Below are 27951 nucleotides of genomic sequence, written 5' to 3'. Positions count from 1 at the left end.
GCTAGTTTGGAGCAGATGCTGTAAGAAAGCACAGAGGGGAGGGAGAAAGATTTTGCTGCTATTAGATTTGATCTCTGCAACTCAGCTTCTCTTGCACCGAGTAACTTTGTGAGGGAAAGCTGTACAAAGCTTCCTTTTCCTGCCATCCTGCCCACCATCTCGAGCTACTGGCAAGAGGCAGATGTAGAAAAGGACTGTATGCAACAAATTCACACGGAATCAGCTCACCCCAATCTGCACAACCTCCAACATGAGTATGTACCTTTCACGTATCAGCAACTCCTTAAACTTTGAAACATGAACACTGGTTTTGATCAGCCATTTGGCGACCACAGCGTCCTTGCTCAAAATTTCATTAGTTTCTCACCCTCTAATTTTGACAAATGATGGTGCTTTTGATTTGCCCTAAATATATCAGTAATCAGTGATTTCAGTTAGATCCTAGACTATAATATTGCCACAGGGAAATATGTTTCTGTTGCTATTTAGAAGCAGTAGCTCACCAGCAGTTTGTGCCTCTCTGCACTACTCTCAAGGTGGTCCTCTCCTGCCGCCAAATGTTTCTCTAACACAGGTTCCTAAAAAGTAAGGTAGTTTACAAAGCAGCATTACTATTTTATAAAATTTTACCTATATACAATGACTGCAAAACTATATACACCTTCCAGAAGATACACTGCGCATAAGATTAATTCCCAAATATTGGAATAACTGTGTTGATTCCAGCGTTTCAGTTCCATGCGTCTTAGTGTCCCAGTGCCCAGTTTAATGGCTGTTTTTCCTGACCTAACTGAGAAGGGAAAAAAAAAAGGGGTGTGTGTGTGTGTGTGTGTGTGTGTGTGTGTGTGTGTGTGTGTGAGAGAGAGAGATACTGACCTATACTGCTCACTGAATGTAAAAAAGATTCTTAAACATTAATAAATTATAAACAAGGATGAATTATTCTAAGCAGCCAAGAGCTTTCCTAACAGCTGCATCAAAATACTCTGCATTTGCTATTTCCAAAGCTTAAGAAAATTAAAAGCTTTTCCAGTTCAGTAGGTTTTTATTCTAATCTCATTTCACTCTATTCTCATCAGGAAAAAAAAACAAACAAACAAAAAAATCAGCTCCAGTGTTTAGAGAAAAAAAAAAAAAAATCAGGTGTTGTCACAGATACTTCTGTACTGTGACAGAGATACTTCTTCCTCAACACAGCAGCAAAATTAATCCTTAATTATTTCCAATTAAACAGATTCTTTGCAGTTAGTTAGCACGGCTTGCTTGGCTTCAGGGGAGCTGTGGCAATTTAAATCTTGTTGCACAAGACCTGTCCTCAGCACTTCCATGTTAAGGCTCACATAAGAGCTGCTCTAACATTGAGCTTTGCTATGAGTACGGTTCATCTGCTTCCCAGTGCCACTTTTAGACATTTGGATGGATTATTTCTCACGTGTAGATGGCAAGGCTGAAATTCTAGTTTTAGAAGGATACAGCATATGGATTTAAGATGTTCTCGGAACACCAGAAATATCATAAAACAGCAGTTTCCCCAATTTTGCACTTCACTCCTTCAACGCTTAATTTGCACGCGGGGATAAGAAGAAGGGTGAACCTAATAAATTATTTTCTTCTTCAGCTTCCCATAAATTAATACAAATCTTGTCTTTATCGTAAGGACTGTACTGGACATCCCATTTCATGGAATGGCCAATCATCCTTTTGAGGAAACAGGCATGAAGAAAGCAGGAGCAGATGAAACATAAATCCAGTTTGTCTTCGGTGCAAGCCACTGACTTTCACCGTTTGTTTTAATTAAGGCTTCACCAAAAAGAAATATATAGTACCACCTTTAATAGCTGAAAATTAGCACACTCCCTTCAAAACAAATGGTCCTGGAGTGACTTTTTGGAGTGACATCAATTTTCTTCCTGAACAAAGTAGTATCTCACTGGTGGCCCTGGCAAGTCTTCATCTCCATCGGTCTCTGGAGCAAACGATACCGTCAAATCCACGTACTTCTTATCAGCAGATGGTTTCACAAGCTTTTGCATCCTGTAAGGAAACAAAGAACAGTTTGTTAAGATAGCAAGAGAAGTGTGTGGGGGGGAAATCTGTGCCAGATTAAGATGGATTTTACTCCTAGCTATGAAGTCCAACATTCAGATTAAAAGAGGAGAAGGAGCCTTCTACTAATCCCAGAATCACAGGTTGCTACTCCACCTGAAGCACCGCAGCTGGACTGCTACTTTTTCACCAGACTGATTTCACTGATTCCTAACAAGTACTCCATATGAAAGAAAAGATAAAATGTCCACACTAATATGGGATTCCTCACCTGCATGAGCTTTCTTTAGCTTCCTAGTAAGGAACACAGCAAAGTCAGCCTCTGCTGAAGGATTCTGGTTTGCAAGTATGACTCCCAGTCTACCACCAACAGCAGCTGTGATACCTTTTCTCCACAGAGAGGACCACCAGCCGGTCAACATAATCCCTAGGTGTAGTCACATCCCCGAATCCATTGCTCCGCTATACTTACGTCAGCTTTAATCTTTTAATATGACCTGGCATCACAGGAACATAAAGCATTTTGACTCCCTGTACAACCATAGTGGGTTCGATTCCGTATTTCTCCTGCAATTCACAAATTAAAACATATTAGAAGAGGATCTGCACAAGCCAGCAGAACCACCTAGCTCTCATACTGTGAGCTGGCTACTCAAAAAACACCAACTCCTAACCAGAAAAAAATGCTAATGTATAAAAGATGACAGTCTAAAAAGATACATTTAAATAAATGGAATTAGCAAAGGATTTTAAAATAGGTTTAGACATGTTTACTGAGAGACTAATGCTACCATTGGTATTATTTTTTTCTAGAATTATTCTGGTTTCAACAATAACTTTACAAAGGCCTAAACAACAACAACAAAATCTTTCCCTTCATCTTGTAGTAAACCAGTACAATAGATAGTATCTTACTCTGACAGCATTGATGAAGTCCAAGAGAGTAAAATCCTCTTTCCCATAAATGGTCCACCTGTCCCAGATTGTAAATGATATCCCATTTCTATTTTAAAAAGAAAAAGACTGTTACTCTACAGTGTGAACTCCAGCATTTCCTTTAAACGTATATTGAAGATTTACTGTCTCTTCTGGTGACTTGCTGTTTTCCCTTGAGGAAAAAAAAAAAAAAAAAAAAACATCTTTTCCCTCTCTGCTGCCACTTCTCCTGCCATTTGATCTGGCTAAACATAAAACATTTGAACTTAAAGCTCTTAACTCTCACAAAACGGCAATAAATTTACGGGGCCTTTCAGACCTACTGAAAAATAGGCTTTACACTGAGCAAGATAAGAAGTGTGTTCAGTGGGAGCATACAGGATGTTTATTAATAACACTGTTGCGTGTCTATCTTACTAGCCTCTAAAAATCTAGGCAAGAAACAGCTTCCACTGAAAGCAAAACCAGCTTCTTAAAACCACCAGGTTTAAAATTAGGACAGAAGAATGTATGCATGTGCTACATTCTCCAAATTAGAAGTTTTTGAGCTGTGCAGTGTGAGGCAACTTGGCTAGTTCTAAGAATATCAGAAAGAGTATCAGTTACACTTTTAGTAGTCTATAGTAAATAGATAATCTAGTTTGATAGCAAGCAGTAAGTGATTTGTGACTGGGGACAAAAAAAGGGGAAGAAAACATGCAAAATTGAACAGCTATGTATCTATAGTGTTGAACCAGAACATAGCCATGCAGTTGCATCCCAGTTGTTGTGCACTTTGTTGTGCATTTGTATGAGCAAATAAGGCCTAAATATCATTATTTGAGGGCCTTAATATGCTTGTCTGGATTTAACACTATGCAAACTCAGCACCAGGGATAATCACAGAATGGTTAAGGTTGGAAGGGACCTCTAGAGATCATCTAGTCCAACCCCAAACACATGAGTTGGGACTATATGAGTTGGGACTCAAGAAGATAAGGTCACACTAAGGATCAAACACTGGCTTTCTAGGATAGCACCATTGCTCCTCCTACCTTATTTCAGTTCTTCTTACTTCAGCAGTTTCTGTGAAGACTATTATCGGAATGGCTAAATTCAGAAAACAGTTCTTGTACGCCTCGGCGGCATAGCCCCCCACGACTTTGATGAGCTCCAGCGCAACCTGCAGCAAACACAAATCAGCCGCTTCCACAGGCCCAAACACAAGCAGCAGAAGCTTCTCATCTCACGAGTTCAGCTTGCGAACTCAGGCACCCACGCTCACACTCACCAGTCCCGACACTGCCGCGGTGGCCGTCGCGATCGCGGGGATGATCTTGCCAGCGATGCGCTTTGTTTTGAAGCGGTCTGCCGGTTCGATGTTGTACATCTTGGCTCGCAGGTTGGACGCGGCCGTTATGAAGTCTATGTGCCCGTTACTGTCGTCATCCTTCTCAAAGGAGATGGGCTTCATCTGCAAGTCGCCTGCTCGTGGGAAAAAGCAGAAGGCGTTATTGAAAAAGCAGAAGCAGAAAAAAGCAGAAGTCGTTAATGAAGGTGTCCTCAATATAAGCTGTAGAAAAGGACACCTTAACAAGCCCAAAAATGTAAGTACTGGAGCCTGGTGCAGGAATTCTAACATGCTTTTCCATGCCAGAAGGGGAAAATATCCTGCCCAGTGCCAATGCCAATAGTCGTTAGACATGAACACCGCAAGAGAAGCATCAGTGAGGACGGAAGAATTTATTTGCCTTGCAACACCAAGAACAGATGTCGGACTAATCTGTGAACGTTTCTTACTCTTCCGTCTCCTCAGTTCACACCTTTGATAATTCCCTCTGTAAGCCTTGCTTGTCTTTAGTCATTTCACTATGAGCTCAGGCACACAGACAGATTATCTTCACTACTTGTTCTTCTGAGGTAAGTTAACCCATGGTAACTAAAAGCCCACGTGCTTTTAGCATGGGGAAGATGGTTAAAGTCAAGCTAATCTGTCTCCCCTGTGGTCATGAGCTATGAATGCTCCCAAGCACTTGTTGCTCAGGGACCTTTTCCTTTGGCAAACACACACACACACTTTAATATATTCTAGATGCTGACAAAAGTGTATTAGTCTTCACAACTATGATAATTTCAGATCAGTTCCTGTAAGAAATCTCTCAGCCTTCTCATACGAGAACTTCTTTCAGATTCTCTGGGATTTAGTTGGGAATCCCATGGGATAGGATCCCGGAAGGAAGAGGTGTTCCAGAGAGGTGGTTAATATTCAAGGATCACCTCCTCCAGACTCGAGTGGTGCAGCCCAGCGAGCAGGAAGCAAAGCAGAGAGGGCAGGACACCTGCATGAACGACCAAGATGCTCCTGGCTAAACTCCAGCAGAAGAAGCAAGCGTAGAAAAGGTGGAAGCCAGAACAGGCTATTTAAGAGGAATATAGCGATGCCCTCTGAGTATGCAGGCATGCAATTAGGAAGGGGGAGGCCCGTTTGCAGTTGAATCTGTCAAGATGCGTCCAGGACAGCAAGAAGGGCTTCTATAAACACAACCAGTAACAAAATGAATGCTAGCGAAAATGTGAGCTTGCTGCTGAATAGGGCAGGGACCCTGGTGACAAAGGACACAGAGAATGAAGAGATACTAAATGCCTTGTTTGTGCTTAGTTTTGCTTTTAAGACAGAGTGAAAAGCAATGGGCACAAACTGGAACACGGGAAGTTCAGTCTGAGCATAAGAAAAAAAAATCTCTTTACTGCAAGGGCAAGTGAGCACTGGAACGGGCTGCACAGAGAGGCCGTGGAACCTCCCTCCTTGCAGAAATTCAAAGCTGACTGGACACAGCCATGGTCAACATGCTCTAGGAGACCCTGCTGGAGCAGTAGGTTTGGACCAGATGATCTCCAGAGATCCCTTCCAGCCTCAACCATTCTGTGATTCTGAGGGATCTTTCCCCTCCTTAGAGCTCAGTGCCCTGCTGCCCGCTCACAGTCATCATGACTGTACTTATGCATAACAGCTGCAAATTTTAGGATTCTCTATCTCAGAGATAAAGAGTACAGGGCAACGTCAAACAAGACGGGGAGTTACCTGCAATGGCACTCAAGAGAGCTTTAGTAATCAGCTACCTGCTTTTGGCAGAATTACTGAACAAGCTTTATTCAGAGTCTTGAGTTTCAAGCTACAGAGAGCACAATTACAGGCCATTACTAAGCTATAAAGCTAATTTTCACTACTCACTTTCCAAAGTTTCATTGGACAGTATAGACTTCTCCAGCTGGAAAATAGCATTTCTTTCATCTTCACTGCTGACTGGAATATGGTCTGGTTTCCTTGCAGCTTCATCTGTCTGCACAACCTGCAAGCACACACATTGCTTGAGTAATTAAATACATTATGCTTCTGCTACACAGAGTAAAGCATACAGATTTGGTGCCTTCCCTGCTTTCCTATCAAATCCTTCCCTCTAAATATATTCTACAGTAAAATACAATAAAATGACAATTGCACAGTTGCTTCAGGTTTAAGAATTTCTCTTCTAATTACACCATTTTAAAATATCTTCCAGAAATATGCAGTGCAACACACCTGTATGCAAACAAATCCACAGTGCTCAAGAGTTAGACCAAGAATTACAAATTAATCTTTGCTGCCATATAGTTGAACCAATTGCAGCCCACTGCAACAGCACAGAGTCAGAATACTAGTTTCGTTTCATGAGGCAAGCATCCAGGAGACAAGCATTAATAAAGGGCAAAAAAATATGAAACTAACTTAGAATTAACAACGAAGTTGTTCTAAGTGATGACAAATGCTAGCCACTGCACAATAACCTTGATACTTCAAACTGAACATTTCAAGTGCAAATGTTTAAGCTGTAATACTTTCTTAACAGTTTCTAGAAAGGACAAAGTAACTGGCACTGCGCAAGGATTATTTTAGAAGTTGCTTTCAAGTGGTTTTAGTAGTTTCACTAACACCCAAAACTATTGTACAGGCCTAGAAAAGCCTATAGATTTAAAATTGTACAGGGCAAAAGCTAACACACAAATTCATTTGTAAGAGCTTCACAAAAACTCACCTTGTATTCCACACATAGTGCACGGAAATCTTAGCTACATAAAATTAAAGCAATCCTGCATGGCACTTGTTTCCTCTAGTAACATTTTCATTCGTCTCCATTTCTGAACAGTATTAATGTAAGAACTAGTAGCAAGCCTGGAGCACGGCATGTGGACATTTTTCCTTCCTCTATTAAAAAATTATTTAAAATTAATTTAGAAAAAACTTACTTTATTGGAGGGTCTGAACTCTGGTACCTTTACAGCTGAAATTACCTTCAAAATAACTTCTTCTGACAAATCCTGTTTTCAAAGAAAAATAATTTAAATGCTCATCAACTCAACCCTTTCCACAGAGTGACTCTATGCCCAGTAGTATTTCAAAAACCCAAACTAAGAAAAAAAAAAAGAAGTATTCAGGCGAGGAAAACTAAGTGTAATCTTGAATAAAGATTCTTATCATCATTTTGCTATGAAAAGTAAGAACTGGCAAAACATAAATACATCTTATATTCTGCACCAAAATGTATTTTATATGTTTTTGATAGGCATGTATGTCAAAATGGGCACTGGAGTTAAAAATCAAAATTAAAATAATATCATCTACCATTAAAAATGTCTGTATTGCCTTTTATCCAAGCATCAGTAGACTGGAATTCAAACAAAAATAACAAAAAGGCCTTAGGGATATTTTCTCTCAGTTCAATTCTTACAATACACAGCAAACAGATCCATCAAAATAAGAACGTGAGTTCCACGCTTGCTGGAAATTATTTCATGCTGGCATGAAATCATTTACTATGTTAGTTATCTATTTTCCTCATTAGGAATTCAGATAAAGACAACTAACCTAACAGTCGTAGAAGAACTGGTTCTAAACGACAGAATATTTTAAGAATCATTTTAATCAATACACCGAAAGCAAATACCCAAGTTACAAGATGCACATGTAACGTTGTGACAATATGGATTACCTTTTCTGTGAAAGGAACACAGTACACTGTTGCAAAGAGCTTTGCTGCACTCACAATGAACGCATAGTGCCTGAAGGAAAGAGAGGGTTGGTTGTTTTATTTTTCCCTCCCACTTCTATTGCTTATATGAAGTTTTGGGTCACATTTAGGCAGGTTTTGAGAAAATGCACCAAGGAATAGAATTGCTGCCGTTCAGAGCACACAGAGTCCAAAACAGATAGCAGCTGTAGATTCAGAAGCCCTCCCCAAAACTGAGGAGCTAAAGAGGGATTTAATCTGGAGCAAACTGTATTTCCTTAAACTCTGCAGTCAAGAAAAGGACTGCAAACCCTCACAAGAGATCAGCATGGTCAGTATAAAGTTTCACCCCAGAAAGATTTTGATACTTCCAATAATCTGTTTTTATGCAACCTAAAAATGGTGATGAGGGCAGTTCCTCAAGGCACACACAGGCATGCAAGACAGAGTGCTTTCAGATGCATCAATCACACTAAGCTTTTAAATTATCCATAACGCCCAAAGTATCCAGAATCAGACCCAAATCTCGATGAAGGAGAAATGGCTTCCCACCAGTTGTTCATTTTAGGTAGTCAGTTTAATTTGGCACATCCTCTGTTTTATGATACAATAGTAGCAGGAGGAATGAGGGGTGTACAAGGACCACAGCTCAGGAGCTGTCCAGTTCCGCTGTAAATGAGCAAAGGGCCCATCTGCCAACCTCATGTCGGCTACTGGCAGAACTTCCCTAACACCCTCCTCTCCAATGGTAGTCAAAGTTAAATTACTTGCAGTCAAAGTGAAGCAATTTACCCAGTCTACCATAGCATAAAACCACACACAAATCCCTACCACCAAGGAACCTCCTCCAACTTCTAGTACTATAAAGCCTTACACTCTCTCCACTGCTGTGTGATGAGTTTTATAGCAGGCTCTGAAAAGCCCCAGTGGCAGGATCATACTTACAAGGGATTGCTAAATTCAAACTTCACTGGAAAAGGTGGCCTTTTTGGCGACTGCCAAAACAAACCTGGTAAGAAAACAGACCCGAGATGAAATCCTAAGCTATCAGAAACAGTAACACTCCATGGCCATGAGTTTGCAAGAAGCACAAATAGATATCTGTACTCACTTCCATCTTTTAATCGCGTATCAAGGGGAAAGGAATGAAGGAGCTGAAGAGCCTAGAGGAAAAGCAGAGTAGATTTAGTTATTTGTCGAACATAGATTAACATTAAACACTCTAAAATAAGCTTTCTTCTTACTAACTGAAAAATTCTAACAGCTTTCAGGACATTCCAATTGCAGAGTTGAAGTAATTTAGAGTGAGAAAAAAAAAACTGCGTCAAGGTGGAGAGCTTAAAAATGTAAGTGGTAATAGACACCACGGTCCCTTCATCCACATCAGGAGAGTGACGACATCACCTCATCTTTGACACGTTCACAACGCTCCCTCTATCCCCGGCATCAGGCAGTCAGAAAAAAAGGCAAAACACTTGCACTAAGACTGATGAATAAGTAACTAAGCCTGAGTTGCCAGGTCCGCTGCCACCAGGTTATAAAGCTCAACACAGTCTCTCTAGAACACCACAAGGTACATTATTTATGGAGAGAAGATAAAGCACGTGCAAAAAAACTGGACCTAATTACCAGGGAAACTTTTTTTTTTTTTTTTTTTTTTTTTTAATCCTTATCAATCAAGCATCATTTCACTTTCAGGTCTTACCTACATACCTTATGGCTAAAATATTTCTCAAATTTTACTCTTGCTAATTCCACACACTGCGTCCAGTTTCGGGGTCTCCTACCAAGTGTTTTAATAACATGAAAACAGCCTTCTAAACTCTCTCCTGATTTTATTCTCTAGATAAGAAAGAAAACAAGAGTATGTTAAAACAGACAAAATTCCACACAACCCAGTTACACAGTAAAAAAACCATTTTGCTAAGTTACAGGCAAAACAGAAATTTATCTTGTAAAATATTAACCTTTACGTGATCCCTTCCACCAGGATTTTCCCCAAGTGTTATGGTCTACTTGTTTCTCCCTTCCAGACAGTCCTAGTGATGATGACCCATTAGAGACTCCCAGGGAAAATATAAAGCAATAAAGTTTACCGTATCACTTGAAAGTGATTCTTCCTTTGAGATTTTCCAGTTGACTGAATGTATATTCAGTTGTTAGTTCAATATCCACTATTTCCTAGTACACTAGCTAGCAGTGTCCCTGTATTTTTGGTATTTCAATATACATTTACAGAAGGCACATAAGCTAGACAAGCAGTCCACACACAAGATTTTAGCTCTTACTTACTAGACATGACAGAAATACTATGACAGATCAACTGATTAGTTTGCCAAATAAGGCTTGAGATTTACTAAGCAAATCAGAAAATAACCCAAAATTCTCACTGAACTTAAACTGAAACACATTCCATACAGCTTTAGTTAAAACTCTGTATTTTATCACAGTAACTTACTCCTACCTGTAAAACTTCTTCTGCAGACTGATAGGTTTGCCAGAATTTGTTAAACAAGGAAGGCTTGTGAGAAAATGCGCTTTCAAACTAGGAAAAAAAAAGGAGAAAGAACAAATATGGTATTTTACAAGAAGCACAAAGGAATCCCCACCTTTCAAATGCACAGTAAGTTAGGATAACAGCCAGTATACTTATTTTCATACCTTATCTCTTGCCCACTGTATCGTATGCTCAATTGCAGCTGGGAAAGACTTCAAGGTGCAAAAAGGTATTTCTTCCTCTGGTGGATCCCGCTATATTTAGAGAGAGTTGCATGTAAATGCAGGCATATTAAAATTTACTGCTAACAACAACACCAAGAATTTGCAGATTATTTAGGTGTGAAATTCTGCTGATGTTAAACAAAACCAGAGCATATTTATGAGGTTAATGGACTGACTGAAAACCAAATCTGCTTTATAAATACTAATATGTCACTTCTTGTTTATGAAGAACTACCTAAACTCAATATCATTCACCAAACTGTCAGGGAGAGGTAACAGGATGGGTGAAAAGCAAAACTGAACCATCATACAACTGGAGCTGGAAAAGGCCATCCCATAAGGGCTAAAACAAGGAGATTATACACCAAGTGTTTGGGAGTTATTTACTCCCTTCCCGATTCTAAGGGAACTGGTATGCAGCCTTGGAGATAGACAGACTAATGCCTACCACAGGCTTGTCTTTCTCCTGGCAAAACATGGGTTAAGAAGGAAACCCACGTGCACAAAAACAGATTTCAATCCCCTCATTTGACTGGTTTCTAATTTAGAAGGGAGATTTTAAGGAATATAAAAAGTTAATGAATTGAAAATACATGAGAATCAGGGCTTATTTCACCCAAATTCTATTGAATAGCCATCTCCTAAATACGTGAGAGGATAGGCTCCTCAAACTCACAATAACAACCCAAATTTGTTACCATAAAGCACATGAGTTCATGGAAAGAGCACCTTTCCTTAGCCTTAAGGAATATTCAAGCAGATAAATAAATAAATGGTGTCACTTCAAGCACAAGAGGTTTTATTACAAACTCATTCTCTTCCCATATTCAAAAGAGAAGCTACCAAGCTTTGTGCTTCATGATTTATATTGCAGTTGCTCTTAATTACTAGTCTAGGTGTAGCCACCAGCTAGGTGACAGGTATCTTATCTCAAGTCTGTAAATCAAGGAAATAATTATTTCTAAATCAGGCTGCAATACAAACAGACCACTTATTTTAGAGGGGTACATAAAAGATCCTAAAGAATCAGAGGATATTGTGGGGTTAATTAAGGAAGGTACCTGATGTTCAAGTGATACTTACATGACTGTTATAGGATTCTGTCAGATGAGGCACGATAACTTCTGTGTGTCCTTTAGTTCCCATCGTCCCGGAGTCTATAAGGGGACGCAGGTTCGCTACACAGCGGCTGGCACGGACAGACATGACAGACAATCAGGACGCAGAGCAAACGCTAGTCTTGACTTGTACATCGTACCAGAGGGTCACCAAAAATCAATGTAGGTGCTTTCAGAGTAATGAAGAGCTCACATCAGACTCAGAAACCAAAGATGTGGAATACAGAGTTATTTCTAGTTAGATCAGGACACCACTTGGGTCAATTCTATTTTGGATTAGGAGTTTTAATCATTCTCTTACACTCCCATAATTGTCAAGTCTAAGTATCTACTTTTCAGAATAAATAACTCAACTTTAAGACTATTACAATTTTCACCTTCTCAAAAGACTTTTACAGCCTCTCATTTCTATGGAGCGCTCGCTCTGAGGCTCTCGGACATGTGAACAGTTACAACAGAGCAACAACAGTTTCTCTCCACCATGAAACTAAGCCCTCTACTTCCCCCAGACTGCTGCCAACATCCTTCTCAAGGATCAAAGACAAATCCAAGAAAATGGCTATCAAATCTCATAACTACCTGCAATTCAGACAAATTAGGAACAGGTAAGGGGAGTTCAAATTAGAAAATCAAAAGCAAGCCCCACTTCCTTTCCACTACCTACCTATCAATGTATCTTCTCGCTTCAACATTGTCCAAAGCTGTCACAATCACATCTTGCTTGGTGTAGAATTCATCGCTGTAAGTGTTCTCAGTGGCTGGACAAACTTTATTAATATATGAGTCAATCTTTAAGTGAGGGTTGATGTTCAGAGTTGCTTCTGCTGCCGTATAACTTTTAGGTTTCTAAAAATATAAACATATATAAATTATATATATATATGTACATATTAAAACATTATTAGGATAATTAACATCTAGGTTACCGAAGTAGTGTCTTAATTTGCTGATCAGGCAACAATTCCCTATTATGGAAACGCTGTCATGCAAAACAAACTATTTTAAAAGAACATCGCTCCCTCACAAATGTTTTATTAACGTAGTTAATTCTAATTAAAAAAGAACTAGTGGGTCAGATACTTGATACGTTGCTGCTGCATCTTTTAAGCACTTTCTCTTTGTAGTAACTGAAACAGGTGCCACACGCTACTTCTCACACTTTCAAAATGCCGTAAGAAGCAGTTCAGGACTGTCAAAGGACAAACCACTAATTACTGCGACTAAGTCCAAGCAGCACAGAGATTACAAACCTACAAGCACTTCCATTGCAGCAACACATTTCACATGATCTAAAGCTAATATTCCAAAAACTTTAGCTAGGGTTCTAAGCTAACGTTAGACTGGAACTGAGTTCTTAACCTAACTCGTATTTCTAGCCCTTTTAAAAACCTATATTTGAGTACCTATAGATCAGCACTTAGGACACAGGAACTCCAGACCTTGTGGCTTGTTAAATTTGCAGTGTTTGCTTTTCATTCATTTAACAATCCAAAATGTAACTTGGTGACAGATTTGCTAGACCTAAAGAGCAAGAAGAGAATTCAGCTGATGGGTTGTGGGCTGGCGAACTGCTGTCCAGATGGGTGCTGTGCCAAGTACTGGCATCTCTTTCTGCTTGTAAGAGATTAACCATTTCTGCATCACCCATTTACTGAATGTACATATTTTTCTCAAGCTATTTACCTGTTTAATGAAGACTGAATTGAGACAGGATATATTTCTTATCAAGAGCCCATACAAACATGGGATTTAAACTGCAGCTCACCATAACAGACATCTTGGCCCTGGAGGAATCAAAGCTGTAGAACAGCATTTCAAAAACATCTAGGCTTCTGCATCCAGCTAACACTTCCACAAGGCTCCATTAATAGCTCTTCTGTCGAGGATATTGCTGGCACTGTCATCTTTCCCTCCTCTTGAATTTCAAAGGTCTAATAAAGCATTTCAGGCACATTAACTAATGGCAGCCTCTTATGCAACACAGCACTTTGATCTGATTCCTTATTTGCAAGGGGAACACAGAGAGACCAACAGTCTAGGTAGTGTTTAAAACGATACTGGATGAGAGCTGTAAAGCCCCCTCTGCACAGAAGCACACACAAGTTGAACTCTCAGAGGAAGTAGAGGACAGGAAAACAGAACAAGAGCACAGAAAAAAATATTGGACAAGAAAGCCTACCTGTATATGATGAGGTCGAAAAAGAAACTGCCTGTTGAGGTTGGATTTCTCTATCAAGTCTGGATCTGTAATTGTAACCTAAGTCAGGAAGGGCAAAAGCAAAAGCTGGAGTTATAATTTAAGTGTCATGTTGAGCAGTACTCCTCACAAAATCCAATAGAGACTTGTCAAGACCAGACACTGCTGTTGTCATCCACTGTAGCTAAAACCTCGGCCTATACCAGTGTTGGCTGATTAAAATCTACGCACAGCGAAGCTACTACAAGCTTATTCCATTCCTAGTTACACACTTACTCTACTTAAAGCTGAAGCCATTTCCCCTCTACCTATAGCTTAACCTGAAACAACGGCAAAAATAAACTTTTAACAACCATTTTTGTAGTCTTTTAAGAAATCAATCTTTATCACATAGCATTTCTTGGGTAAAGTGAAGTCAACTGGTGCAGGCAACTTACCAATCCTTTGTCTTGCCCAGTACCAACACCGAGAAGTGCAAAATTTTTTAACATTTCACAGCCTATTGCTCCACAGCCAACCTAAAGACAGTAACATTTTTGGAGTCAGAAATGTAGGTGCAAACCACTACGTGAAAGTTATGAAAGCAATTCAGGGTGGGTTAGCTTAATACTAGGACCAGCTAGGGGTGATGATTCTGGATCTGCTACTTGCAAATAAAGGAGAGATGGGTAGGAATTAGCTGCAGGATCAAGGAGGGGAGAACTACCAGTAGCTATGAAGCAGCAAATGCATCCCAGTGACTGCAGGATGCCTCCCAGTGACTGCAGAAGGGACCACGTTAGAGTCGCTTGCAATAAGCAGCACAAATTGGGGAACTACAGCCTCAATCAGCCCTACTTTGTTCTCCCTGAAAATCCCTGGGGAACCCTCTTGCAAGTCGTTTCTAAACTTACAATTGCCGAGATTGTGCCTGGGAACAGCCAGTGTGGATTCACAAATAGTGATTCATCCTTGTCAAGCTGGCTGCCCTCTACGATAAAACTACTAGAGGTTCGTATGAGGGGAACCTCGTTTTGGTCAGGCTTTGTATCCTCGTATCCAAGCTGGGATGTTATGGGGGAGATTGGTGGGCTAAAAGATGGGTGAAAAACTGGCTGACTCAAAGGGTTTATGATTCGTACTCTACCTGCAAGCTGGTTAGAAGTGAAAATTTCTCAGCACTGGGATCTATCCTGGTTAATAACTCAAATCCATTTTGAATGTGCCCTCATCACATTCACCAATGAAGCAGATCCTTATGCAGGGAAAGCAGCTGCTTGAGAGCAGGGCTGCCATTCAAAGGGACCTAAGCAGGCAAGGGAAAGCCCCTGAAATTCAGTAATGACAGAGAGAGACACGAGCAGCAGGGATGGAATAATACTTTGCTACGGCAAAAGAGTATTTGCTCAAAGCCTAACAAGGTCAGTCATACTCACCAAGAAAACATTTAAATCGTGCAGCTTCTGGCACAGAGAGTCTCCAATGCAAGCCCTCAAGGCATCGTATCTATCTCCCCTTTGCAAGCATAGGGAACAAAAACAGAAGAGCAGCAAGTTGTCATTTATCAGGTTAGTACCACTGATGCGGTCGGATGTGAGCTGAGAGAATCAGACTAAGTCTTCCTGTAAATCCTCCTCCTCCCATGCTCAGAATTAAGACAAATAAATTCTCACCTGAGAAACCCATCCTTCCATCAGATTACACTGAATTAACTTAAAATAAATAAATAAAGAGAAAGCCTGCGTGCGAATCAGACATAGTACATAAAACAACAGATTGTATTTATATTTACCGTGGGAGAAATTCTTCACAGTTTGTCTTTTCTAGCGGCGTAACAATGTCTAACATATCTATATATAGCTGTAAGAGGGGGAAAAAAATCAGGAAGTCATTCACATTGCTTTAGCTGAAAAATAATGTAGTATTTTCTGTATAAAGCCAAATCTGGAAATTTAAAGAACCAAGTCTGTACTGCCTATGGAAGACTATACGGCATTCTGTTACTTGGAATTCATTACACATTTTTAGAAGACAGGAAACAGTGTCTGGACTAAAAGGGGAAAAGCTAATCAAGGTCTGAGCCACAAGCTCAGAGTATTGTGAGCAGCACATTACTACTTCAGACCTCCTCAAGAGGACTGAACGATTTTTAAGATAACTTCACTCTTGTCATTATATCTGGGGTGATGAAAGCACTGCTGCTGTGTGCAGTGGCTTGATGCTTGCTTTAACTCAGAGCAGGCTGAATGCAATGCCTGGATCCCAGGTGTGAACGTGCACTTTCACTGACCACGTACGCCACACATTTGGTCTCAAATGCTTTGTTAAAGCTAGTGCTCAGGCTGGTTTGCTCATGTACCACTTGCACACAGTCTCTGCCACTCATCCACAATCTCACTGTCAAAATAAAGGTAGAAAAGCAGCTTTACCCATTGTTGCAACGGTGAAAATTTTCCTGTTACTGCTTTCAAGACTTCCTGGCTAGCAACACCACCCACTGCTGCAGCCAGAGGAGCTAGAAATCCCTGAGCAGTCCTAGAGAGCCATTTCACCACATCTCCATTCACCTGAGGCTGAAAAAATAAAACACAATAATAACAGATTTATCCCTCCACCCAAGAAAGTCAGTGCTCATATCATTCAACTCTGTATTTAGAAACCAGCCAACCCAGCAAGAGTCAACAACAGAAACATGGTCTTTAGAGAGGTAAATGAGCACATCATAACGCTGCTTATTCACTACTCACCCTGCTTTCCAGTGTTTCACTTAAAGACATGGCTATTTTCAGCATCTCCTCAGCATCCTGAAGGCATCTAGACACCAGAGAGGGAACAATAATGATCGCTTAAAAATTCTAGATCCCTTTGAGAAAAATGGTCATCCATGAACAAAACACTTGGACATGAACAGCAGAGTTTAAGAATGTATACTGGCTTTAATGGTGCATGTGAAAGACATGCTTCTAAACATTAAGCTTAGCTCAAGTACGAGAATCTCATCTTTTATTTTCTACCAAGGTTCAGAAGGTGTCACCACTATATTAGTAAAGCCTTTTTTCAAACTCAGATGGGCACAGGGTGACATTTTCCATCCAGGAAACTATTTTAAGTTTTCAGTTCTGTGTCATCTATTGTTGGATGAAGCAGGCACTATGTCACACGTCTATTCAACAGCTACAATAAAAGAGCGATCTGCAGGATTGCTGCGTTACCCAATGTTCGGGAGGCGGCCAAAGCTCTCTTGGAAGTGGTTCAATGCAAGCATGGCAATGTGGATCTGCAGGGGGGCCTGTCAAGACAATAACAAACAAAAATAATTGCTTATTTGAACAAAAATTACTGCTTCTTTGAACTATTGCTACCATTCAGGGCCTCTGCTCCTTAACTGCACAGTTCCAATGAAGTTTTTAAATAAAGAGCAATAAAATCTGATTTGAAATACCTTCCACTACTCATCAAAATACTACACAGTTGTAAAATAGCACCCTTGACACATACTCAGCACCCATTCTGACCAAGTCCAGCTAAGATGCCTCTAAAGGAATTGTGTCCTGCAACTGGAAAACATGGAGACTGTTTTAAATAGGATATTAGAACACATCCCATTTCGACAAATCTTAATACCAAAGACAAGCATTAGGGATCAGATGGATTAAAAAGACAAAACAGAACATAATTACACAAAAATAAAACAATTTTTAAAATTATTAAATAAGCATAGTTTAATTAAATATACGAGTGGGCCAGAAATTTATAATTCTTGCTTGTCCATAATAAATTACTAAAACTGTGCTAAAGGCAAATACTGCTAAATTCCTTTTGGATTTAAAAAATACCTCTCAGTATCTTTTTCCAAAGGGGAAAAAGAAAGTATCCTCATATTGTTAATTCCAGTCTCCAACCAGCCTATGATTGATCTTTTCCCTTCAATCGGCTTTGATTCCAGAGTGCTTTTTATCAACCAAACGTCACTCAGCATAGATGTAAATGTGTCATTTGCTACATTTATATTCCCCTGAATTAAGGGGTTATTTAAACCTGAGATTTGAAATAATACATTTAGAAAGACAGTTGAGCTTAGCACCTCAAAAAGTGAAATTTGTGGATAAAAAGCTTCTAATGGGATGTGGGATTCCAGTGTGGCACCACACACAAACTGATACCTCCCCTCTGATTTGGTGCTTTAAACTCATATGTAGCTATTACAGAATAAAGAGCTACAGGTGCATATTTTTACACATACAAAGCTGCAGATTATGTTCTATGTAGTTACACCATTAAAACAGTCGCACACAAGTCCCCACAAGCCAGTTACCTCAGGCTTGCTATAATCTGCCACGAGGCATGCTGGATTAGTTAGCTGCTTCTCTAACCGTTCCTGGAACAAAAGCAAAAAAAAAAAAAGAGTTCGTAATAATCACACGCTCACTTAAGAACGTGACAGTCACGACAAAACAACACTCATGCTGAAGAGACTGAGAATCAAATATCCTCTTCTGATACTTTGTTTTCTGTTATTCTCTCTATTATTAATGTGATAAAAGACACTTTAAAACAGTAAGCTGCTGCCAATTTGGTAAGTAAAATTTTCTAATAGAGTAACTAGCACAGCTGGTAAAAGCAGATCAACTTTCAGGCATGTCACTATAAGCATAGGGACCTTCCCCAAGCTCTCCAAAGTGCGGGGCTGCTTAGTTTTTTGGAGGGGAAGCTCATTTCAGGAATCGCTTGGAACAACAAGGGATCTAAAGTCTTTTGAGTCTTGTTTACACAGGCAGCCGCAGAGAGCTGCATGTAACTTCCTTCTTCAACTTCTGGTTTAATTGGCTAAACTTCTCTCTTCAATAAACAAGCATTATACATGTCATCTAACTGGCTCTTCTTCATGAAGGCTGCCAGGACATCACAAAATTGGGCTGATTTGATCTCTACAATTCTGCGTAACTTTGAAAGTGAAATATTCTATATTCTAAGCCATTTATTAATCAGCATTACTGTTCTTTCCCTAAAGAGGCAGTATAAAACCAAACCATGAATAGCCAAACCACAGCTGAACTGTGCTTCCATTCCTTAACTGTGTTTCACCCCCAAGAAACTGGTTTTGCCTCCAAACCACTTACAAAGTAAAACATCTTGGGTGTCTTCACTTGAATAGCTATGCCTCCATGTAAGTAAGGCTCCATATCTGTCGTATCACCAATGCTGAAGGAATAAGGCGACACCACTAAAGACAGAGGAGAACAAGCACTGTGACAGTAACGGCTGATTAAACAATTTCCATGCATACAACAAATCCATATATGAAAAAGGGAGGTTTTTGCTCATGTTTTTATATGGCAATTTTCTAGTGCAGAGCTTTTACTGAAATCACACGCGTAGCTGATCCTCCCAGTTGTAACAAGATTGTCCCTCCCTGGGAGGTTCTGGGCTACGGCTTTAGTTTCACATGATGGGTTATGAAACAAGCTTTAAAAAGCGGCAGCAGATTTAACAAGACTTCTTATGACCACAGTTCTGCAACAAACATGAAATCATCACTGCTTTTCTTCCAGCTGATCACAGCAGCACCCAGTACATTGCTCAGAATAACATTTTAGCCCAGGGACTAGAACTGCAAAGGCTAAAGGTGCCCTGCAGTGCAACTAAGCCATTTAAATCAAATTCAGTCAAAGGAACAGGATCACAAAACAAATGTTCTGTTGATTAAATCTCAGGACCTGAAAATGGAAACCAAACTCTGGACTTCAAGAAGAAGGAATAGAGCCTGGCATCTGCACTACTAAAACAAACCAAAGTAGCTCAGAAAAAGCAGACTCAGCCACATATTTCAAGGGTCTTGTTTTTATTCTGCACCACAATGTCATTAAAATACAAAAACAGATTGGGGGGAGAGCAGGGGGGAAAGGCTTTGAAAAGCAGAGCCCAAACTACAACACCAGGGCCTTCAGATAACTTCATCAGCATAAATCACTTTGCTCCAAATAATTTGGTCAGCAAATCAAGCATAGTAACCATAAAGGGTTTCCAGCTCTTCACATTTGCTTGCTAAGCAGGAAATGGAAAAGTGGGTTTTTTTGGATGGAAATGGAATTAAGATAACACTAGGATGACCTCCACACAGAAGGAGTTGGTTTTTTTGTGCGTGTGCAAATGCACCATGGGTTGCATAATCCAACACTTCTCTCTCTCCGCAGTAACTAGCACTGCAGTGAATTTAAAAGGCTAAAAATAAACACATATACAAAAAGTTAGTACCAAGTTTACCTGTTATTTGGTGTGTGGATCCATTTAAACATGACATTCCATTAACTTCCCGGAAGGTTAAGAACTGCCCTGTTTCAAGCCTGTGCGGATGATTTTCAAGACAAGTGACAATCCCGGGATTTGACTGAAAGCAAAAATGGGAAAGTTAGGAAAGAGCAAAAGAGTCTTGTGTGAAAGAACTGCGCTTTATCCTTAACACACACCTTTTTCTGCTGAAACTACAGCCACTAACACATTTACTACCTAGGTTCTGTCCTAAGTAGGGAGTTACCTATGATAATCCGTTTTCACTTCAATTGTTTTCAGTTGTACTGTGCTTTCCTAACAAATCTACTCATTTTTACTTTCACAGTTCTCAGCATGTTTAATAAACTGTACTGTTGGTTCTAAAGAGTCAGATTGTTTTACTCCATAGTAGTAGCAAACTGACGTACTGTTTCTAACTTCAAACTAGACTATGCTCACGAAGTAATTTTCATAGACAGCAGTCTCACACAGAGACCCCTCTGCAGGAGGAGAGTTTCTTTAGGAAGACCTTGTGGTGCAAATCACATCATACGACAGACAGCAGATTTGCAAGCAAGTCTGCCCTGTAGAGAGAGCCTCCTTGGTCTCCCAGGACAAGGATTTCTACCATGTAGTATGGAACTTCAATTAAAGATTTGAATCACAAAGCAAATTTGAACCATAAACACGTCTTTGTATGCATGGTTGCTAATCCATTAAAACTAATTTATCAGCAAGCTTATCTTCAAAGGATGCCATATGAATCAGAGAATTATCCATCTACAAGCTTCAACAAGAAAACAGGATCACTTTTTTTGCTGCTCTGTTACATAAATTACTCTTTTTGACTGCAACAACTGTCAGATTTTGTTTTGCTTTTTTTGCTTTTCTTGCAGGTAGTTTAATTTATTTTCCATTTCAATTTAGCAGGCAGAACCTTCAGGGCTAGAAATTACTTTGATCAATTCCACCCATCTAAAGGCTGCATTATCATAAACCTAAGAGGCATTTAATTCTGAGAGCTCATGGAATATTCACTGGTCTCCAGAGAGAAACGGACTGCAAGAAAACAAGGAAAATAAGGACATCACCTGGATCACAAACATTAAATGCAAATATCAAGTTAAGAATCAAAAGGGAAAAAAACATTATTTTTATCTTGACTTGGCAGGCAATCAGCACAAGCCATGAAGCAGAGCCATGTATGGTTCATGAAATTCATGGGAACAAATGAGTATTCCATTCTTTTTGCAGAGACCAAAAAACAGGCCATGCAGATCATAACGTCACAAGCCTTAATTCAGATCAAATCCAACTTGTTAAACAATCCCTTCTAGTTTGGCTATTAATATATTTAGACTGGAGATAAGATAAACAACTTGCTGCGAGATGAGCACATCTCTAGTAAAAACTTCCAGAGTTGTGAGTTGGAGCTTGTTATCTCCCTTTTATAAAGCACTAATACAAGAATGAGGAGATATCCTCTCTAACATTTTACAGTAGCACTACTAGCAATAATATTTTTGTAGTCTTTGCTTTCATAGGTTAAAACAATGAAGTTTCTTAATTTTGTTCTCAAAATAGGTTCTTCATGCCCTTTATCATTCTAATAGTCCTCCTCTATACCTGAAGCAGTCCGTGTTTATAAAAAGAAAGCCTATTTCCATACCTACTTCAGGGTTTCCCCAGAAGCCTTAAACCAATCCCAAGGGCTACGCCTGCTCCTCTCCAAATCTCCCTATTTCTTTCTCTTCCAAAAGAGGAGAGCCCCAACATTATTAGGTTGCATATTAAGTAACGAGCAGGAGACCTCACTATGCTCATGGTGTTAGCACGTAGAAATGATTGCTTTTAGGTCAAGATACTAAATGGATCTTATTTTAGATGTTTTGGGGGCTGCTAAAGTGAAACACTCTACATAGTTTTGTAGCCAGTAACAAGTGATGAAAGTGCAAAGTTATAGCAGCTCAAAAACTTCTCTCCCTTACTTGTGTGATGTTTGAAATGAAGATTTCCTTTGGCTCTTCTCCTGTAGTATCCAGCACTTCAAATTCATCACCAAAGTCACAAAACAAACGCGAACATATTCCATACACGTCTGCACTGATGAACTACAAGAGAAAGTAAAACCATCAGTACTCCTGACACAAAGAAGTCATTTCTCACGTTCAGTCTTGTCCAGTCTTAGAAGGTTCAAGTTCAACCCTGGTTCACACTAATCACATGCTCCCAGGTGACTGACTAAACGGCCAAGCACTACTGAGATACATTGAACCTGCATTACTGTTTCATTCAGGACAACTCAAAACTGAGTAGCAGCAATATGCTGCCCTGTGATTTTTACTACTTTTAAATTTGGTCTCAGCACAATCTCTCACAACAAAATTAGCAGTCGTTGGTTAATAATGGAGAAAAAACGGAAGGTACCCAGTTAGCAGATACATGCACAAATTCAGAAACAGGGATGAAAAGAGGGTCATTGAAAGCAGCATGCTCCCAAAATTCATACTGCTCCAAAGGGTTATCTGTGTAAGACCCACAAGCTGCTTTATCAATTTCTATATAAAACATGAGGGAGGTCCAAAATGCTTGCTTTAGGGATTAATCATGGTTTTCATCTCTGTATTACCTTAATAGGTGGCTGCTGAGCATGACAAAAGTCATTAATCTTCTTCTGCAGCAACAGGCTTGCTTCAGTCAAAATGACACACTGTCAACAAGAACACAGATAAGGTTAAGGCACTGAGAGCAATTAACATCTTCAGGCAATGGGAAAAAAAGCAGCAGTAACAGCCAGTTATTTGGGTGCCCTGAATCCCTAAGTTTTCCTCCTTACAAGGAGCATAAAAGTAGTCCTGAGCCATCAAGATGGCAGATGGAACAATGGGAATAGCTCCTCACCGCACCACAGAATTGCTCACGTTTCATTAGATTCATACATACACAACACATGCACAGCCTGCACTCCTGCTCTCTGGAATGCAAAGCACAAAACACAAACTGAACATCCAGGCAGTGGGACTGGGAAAAAAAAGTCGTTATCTTGGAAATAAAAAATATAAAAAAAATGCAGATCTCATTCATTTATTGTCACAACAAATGTCACTACTGGGGACATAAAATCAGTTTCAGCCTTAGAAAACAACAGTCACCAACCAACAAACAGACAATTTCACTTGTCTAAGGACAAGAACTATCTGTTTTCTCACCATCATCTCGAAATATATGTGTCTGTTTTCATTTATTTGACTTAAATTATTAAAAAATATCAAGGGAGGGGTGGGTATTGTTCTGAGGAAAGTCCCCTGTGTGGTTTCTTTGTAAACAGAATCACATACCTGGTATTGCTTTAGGAAAGACAGATCTGTGGTTTCATCCAGCGGCATAGTTGATGCTGCCACATGGACATACGGATTGAGTTCTGCAATGTGATGAAGTGTGGCCTCAGCCCTGAAAGAAAGGTAACTTTCAAATTTTTATTCATTTCTAAATTGTATTTTAAAGACAACTCCACGCCACGCATGACCTAAAAGAGTCCCTTGGGAATTCTGTTGGTGACGGTGACTTCAACTCATGTGGTCACATTTTCATTCCTAGTGGGTCTGAGGTAAACAGCTCTATTCAACATACATGCAGACTCAGCGCTGTTCTGGTGTCACAGCTGCCTGCTAGTCTGATGCAGCTGGCTGAAGAAGCCAAAATAAAAAAAAAAATACAACCTACCCCTCCTTCTCTCTTGCTACATCTGCATGAGAGCATTTGCTGTTTATAAATCTGTTAACCATGAGACTCAAGATGCAGGACTTGGTCAGGGTACCAGATCCAACCTACACTTCCCATGATACCTATCTGGGCACTGTACTCAAAGGCCACGTTTCTTGAGTACCTGACGTGTGTTAACATTTTGTAGCCAGTAAACTCAAACTGTTATTTCCAGTCAAGTTCAGCCCTTTACCCCATCAGAGATTTCACCAACCTGTTCTTCTGATTGGTAACATCATCTTCACGGATGAAGAAGTTGATCCCTAAATCCCATTTTGTACACTGCTTGGTGTCATGAACTGTAAGAGCCTAAGAAAAGTTAGGCAAAAGCATTTACTAAAAGGAACATACACGGTCACAGTACTCAAAAGGATACATGAAGCCCCACATGAAATGCTGGAGGACTAGAATTACAGCAAGGTTCATTGTACCATGGATAAGCACTACCTTCATCAACTTCTGATTAATCATTTCCTCACAGGCTACAGCGGTGTGAGAGCATTTAAAAAAAGCTTAAAAATTATTTTTGTTACACTGCAATTATATTGCAACCTCAAGCTGTAAACGAGAGCACTCCCACAAAGGAAAAGATTAAAGGGTATATGTCTAATAAAATTAGTATCAGGACAAAAGTATTTATTGGATTAAAATATTCTGCCACAAACCAAGTCTACTGGGTGAAATTAAAAGACATACATTTTGAATACTTTGGCTTTTAGATTTGTGTTACTTAGTACACCAGAATTTGAATAAAATCGGTCAATGTCTTATTAGCAGTTGGCTAATATATTACATGAGATATCTCAGAAGGCTTCTCCTCAGCATCACACAAGACGCAACTCCCACCCGCCCCCCAAGAACTCCCATACAATAAAACTCTTTTACATACCTTTACCCCAGCTAGTATTATATTTTTGGCTGGAAGAAAGAAAAAAAGAAAGACTGCTGTAGATTTCTAGCAAAACTATGTTACTTCTTTATAGGTGGACAATAACAACATGCCATTCCTAAGAAGAAGAAATAAATATATATTTATTTTCATTCAGGAACCGAAGATATATTATGTCTAAAGTAAGCTTCAGAAACATGCTGGGACAGTAGTGTTTATATACACTTGGGTCTGCTTAAGAAAATGTTGCCTAAACTTACCAATCTCCACACCAAGACCACCTATACCACTCAGGAACACATGGGACTGAGCCATCTTCTGCATTGCTGTGTCTCCAAGCACATATCTCTGGCGACTACAACCAAGATAAATCAAATCAGAACAAGACAAAAATCAATTCATGAATATAAGAACACAATTCCCAGTGATTTCAAGAAAGTTAACATTCTTAATTTTAAGTTGCTCTTGTTTTTCTTCCCCCCAGTAAGTTTCTAATCAGCAGTATCAAGTTCTGATGATCAATTATGCCACTAGTGACACATGCACATCTATACTTAGTAGCCCTCCATTCAGCAAGTAATTGAAGATAATCTATTATTATCATGAAATACTAAGCTAATAAATGCTATTGAAGCTAAGATAATAAAAGCTATTGAAACAAACCGTTACATGTATTTTTTTTAAAGGCCTCATAAACAAAAAGCAAGAAGAGCAGCTTCAGTGGACAAAGTGACAGGTCAGCTCTCCTTTTTTAGGAAAACAAAGCAAAACAGCCAGGTTTCTGGGCATGTGAACTTTCAAAGGGCACAGACATCTTAAAAGGATCACACTCTGAAGAGGACCAAACAGATCCAAAGAATATTTAAGTTTTCTGCACATCCCAAATGAGGCGTTAACAATCAGGAAACAAAAATCACAGACTTGAACAGCTTGTGTGGATCTGGTCCCCTTAGGTTTATCTACCACCAGTTTGCGAGGACAGAAACGTGACAAAATTGTCAAAAGACAAACAAATGAAAGTCAGAAAGAAAGCAGAAGCATCAGTCCAAAAAACATGCATTGCTGATGCTTTCCAAACTTCACTCAACTCTAATATATAACTGGGCTTTTTACTGGCCAATACTAATTGGCCAGTAATATATATATATAATATAATATATAATATATATATTATATATTATAAATATATATTTATATAATAAATATGTATTATATAAATATATATAATATATATACTTATATATATATATCACTGAAAAGTCAGGAGTGCACATAAAGTAGATAGTCTTACCTGTATAAAGCATCATCAATTTCCATAGAATCTGTTGCCATGTTGCAATGTAATTTGTTTGCACTAGAAGGATTACAAAAAGAAAGAATATGGTTATCCTGGAAGCAGTTTCCCAGACTGTACCCTCCCCTTCAGAAGGATCACAAAAAGCCATGTTACATAACAGTCATTCTGAACATTAAGAAACCTACAGATCAAAACAGCACTGAAGCATTTAAAATACACAGGAGCCAAAAGACAAGAACTCACAAACCTTCAGGTGATGATTTTAGAAGACACAGAGTATTAACTGCCCCACTGGGAAGTTCCAACATTTAATTCTTGTATTTGCCACAGTTGGAATTAGTAAACCTAAAATTTCCATTCAGATTACCAGCTGCAATTTGTTCAACTTTCATCTGCTTGATTGCTGCTTATTTGGAAGAGAAGATGAGGATCTCAAAAGAGCTAGGCACAGTTATTTATGCTGCGTTATTTCTATCCTAACCAAAAAATACTCGGGAAATTAGCTACCGTGATGCCTAACTCAAGAGTCAATATTTTTGACTCTCTGAAAATACTTTTGAAAAGTGAGGCATAAGTTAGGGAATACTTTCTAAAAAATAATACTTTTTATGTCATCCCATAAACTCTGAATTAATGCAACATTTAATCAAGACATCAAGCCAAAGAGTTAAATGGGATTTTAAGAGTACATCATTTGCACTAACAAGGCCTTCAGCAGGCGACGCTCTTTTTATTGCTAAATTACCTTAGCAGGGTAAGCGCTAGGATTAAAAAGCAACCCTGCCTCTGGGCAGACTGTTCCTTAGCCATGCAGCCTGGGAAGCAGCCTCCAGAGAAGAGCGCCAGGGAAGGCGCCCTGATCTGCCGGTGACCGTCACCACGCACCGAGCACAACCAAGCCCACGTCTGCTCCAGCACGACCTCTTACAACTCCCTACCAACAGCCTCTGAACCTGGAGATTCGCAAACAAGGTTAACAGCCGTCTCTCTTCATGGATGGATTCACGGATGCGAAGAGATACCCCATCATAGTTGTTAGTAATGCTCTCTGAGGGTTAACGTTTTCGCTTTTTCAAGGGTGTTTTTTGCTTGAGGGACGGCTCTGGCACACACAGCATCCATTCCAAAACACATCTCCTGCTGCCCCTAACTGCTCAGACCAACCTTCAGACCCCGAAAGTCTGGAGCCCCTCTGGGTTTTCCGAGGGGCTGGCTGGATCGCGCTGCAACTGGGCACTAGGAGATGGAGCTAGGCAGGGAAGTACGCCCCAAACATCCCAAGCTGAGTTATTTTACAGGCTGGAGGCCAACCACCGCACACCCAAAGTTCCCCCCGTCCCAGCACGAGCTCCCCTGGGATGGTTCCTTGGAGGGTGATGGCCAAACAGAGCCGGCAAAAAGAGCTTCATGGCATCACCCACCAATTGCTTGTGGTAACCTGCTCCTACAAACCCCGTGCAGCCCCTGCTCTGTCCGCTTCAGACAAAGAAGTGTGATGCGGTCAGAAATAAAAATATATATTTTAAAAAAAAAAAAAAGTCGGGGAGAAAGGAGGAGGGAAGAAATCATTCTGAGGTTTCCTCCTTCTCCTTTTTCTTCACCACAGGCTCGTCGTTCCTGGGAGGAAGGACTCCAAGCGGAGCAGCGCCGCGGCAGGCTCACGAAGCCGGGGCCTGGCGCCGAGGACCGGGCACCTTCCCCTCCACGGGGCC

The 27951-nt window shown here is 39.9% G+C and overlaps 1 protein-coding gene across 1 annotated transcript; it reads right to left on the bottom strand.

Moving 5' to 3' along the window:
- Positions 1-1133: 1133 nt before the first annotated feature.
- Positions 1134-26293, bottom strand: UBA6 (ubiquitin like modifier activating enzyme 6). The gene is made up of 32 exons (XM_026043168.1): positions 26234-26293; positions 25203-25297; positions 24943-24971; positions 24268-24362; positions 23630-23741; positions 22921-23001; positions 22280-22402; positions 20286-20409; positions 19142-19245; positions 18337-18399; positions 17234-17310; positions 16769-16835; positions 16451-16594; positions 15814-15881; positions 15458-15536; positions 14480-14560; positions 14025-14102; positions 12510-12691; positions 11811-11916; positions 10668-10757; positions 10471-10551; positions 9720-9848; positions 9118-9169; positions 8952-9015; positions 7989-8058; positions 7246-7317; positions 6194-6311; positions 4253-4446; positions 4017-4144; positions 2962-3049; positions 2519-2613; positions 1134-2034 (listed from the first exon to the last, which is right to left on the bottom strand). The coding sequence occupies exons 1-32, from the start codon at positions 26272-26274 to the stop codon at positions 1899-1901; spliced, it is 3066 nt and encodes a 1021-aa protein (XP_025898953.1). The 5' UTR covers positions 26275-26293; the 3' UTR covers positions 1134-1898.
- Positions 26294-27951: the final 1658 nt, after the last annotated feature.

Source organism: Nothoprocta perdicaria, unplaced genomic scaffold, assembly GCF_003342845.1.
Source record: "Nothoprocta perdicaria isolate Ctin4 unplaced genomic scaffold, notPer1 scaffold_322, whole genome shotgun sequence".
Lineage (NCBI taxonomy): Eukaryota > Metazoa > Chordata > Aves > Tinamiformes > Tinamidae > Nothoprocta > Nothoprocta perdicaria.
Note: the sequence above shows the minus strand (reverse complement) of the source record. Positions and strands in the feature narration are given on the sequence as shown.

Bases quoted from the DNA above. Each gene is read 5' to 3' on its own strand.
- UBA6 (XM_026043168.1), bottom strand. From the start codon at position 26,274: ATGGCAACAGATTCTATGGAAATTGATGATGCTTTATACAG. The intron at 25,298-26,233 runs GTAAGACTATCT...TCTTGGTTGTAG, and splicing joins ATTGATGATGCTTTATACAG to TCGCCAGAGATATGTGCTTG. The intron at 6,312-7,245 runs GTAAGTTTTTTC...GTGTGCTTGCAG, and splicing joins AGTTCAGACCCTCCAATAAA to GTTGTGCAGACAGATGAAGC.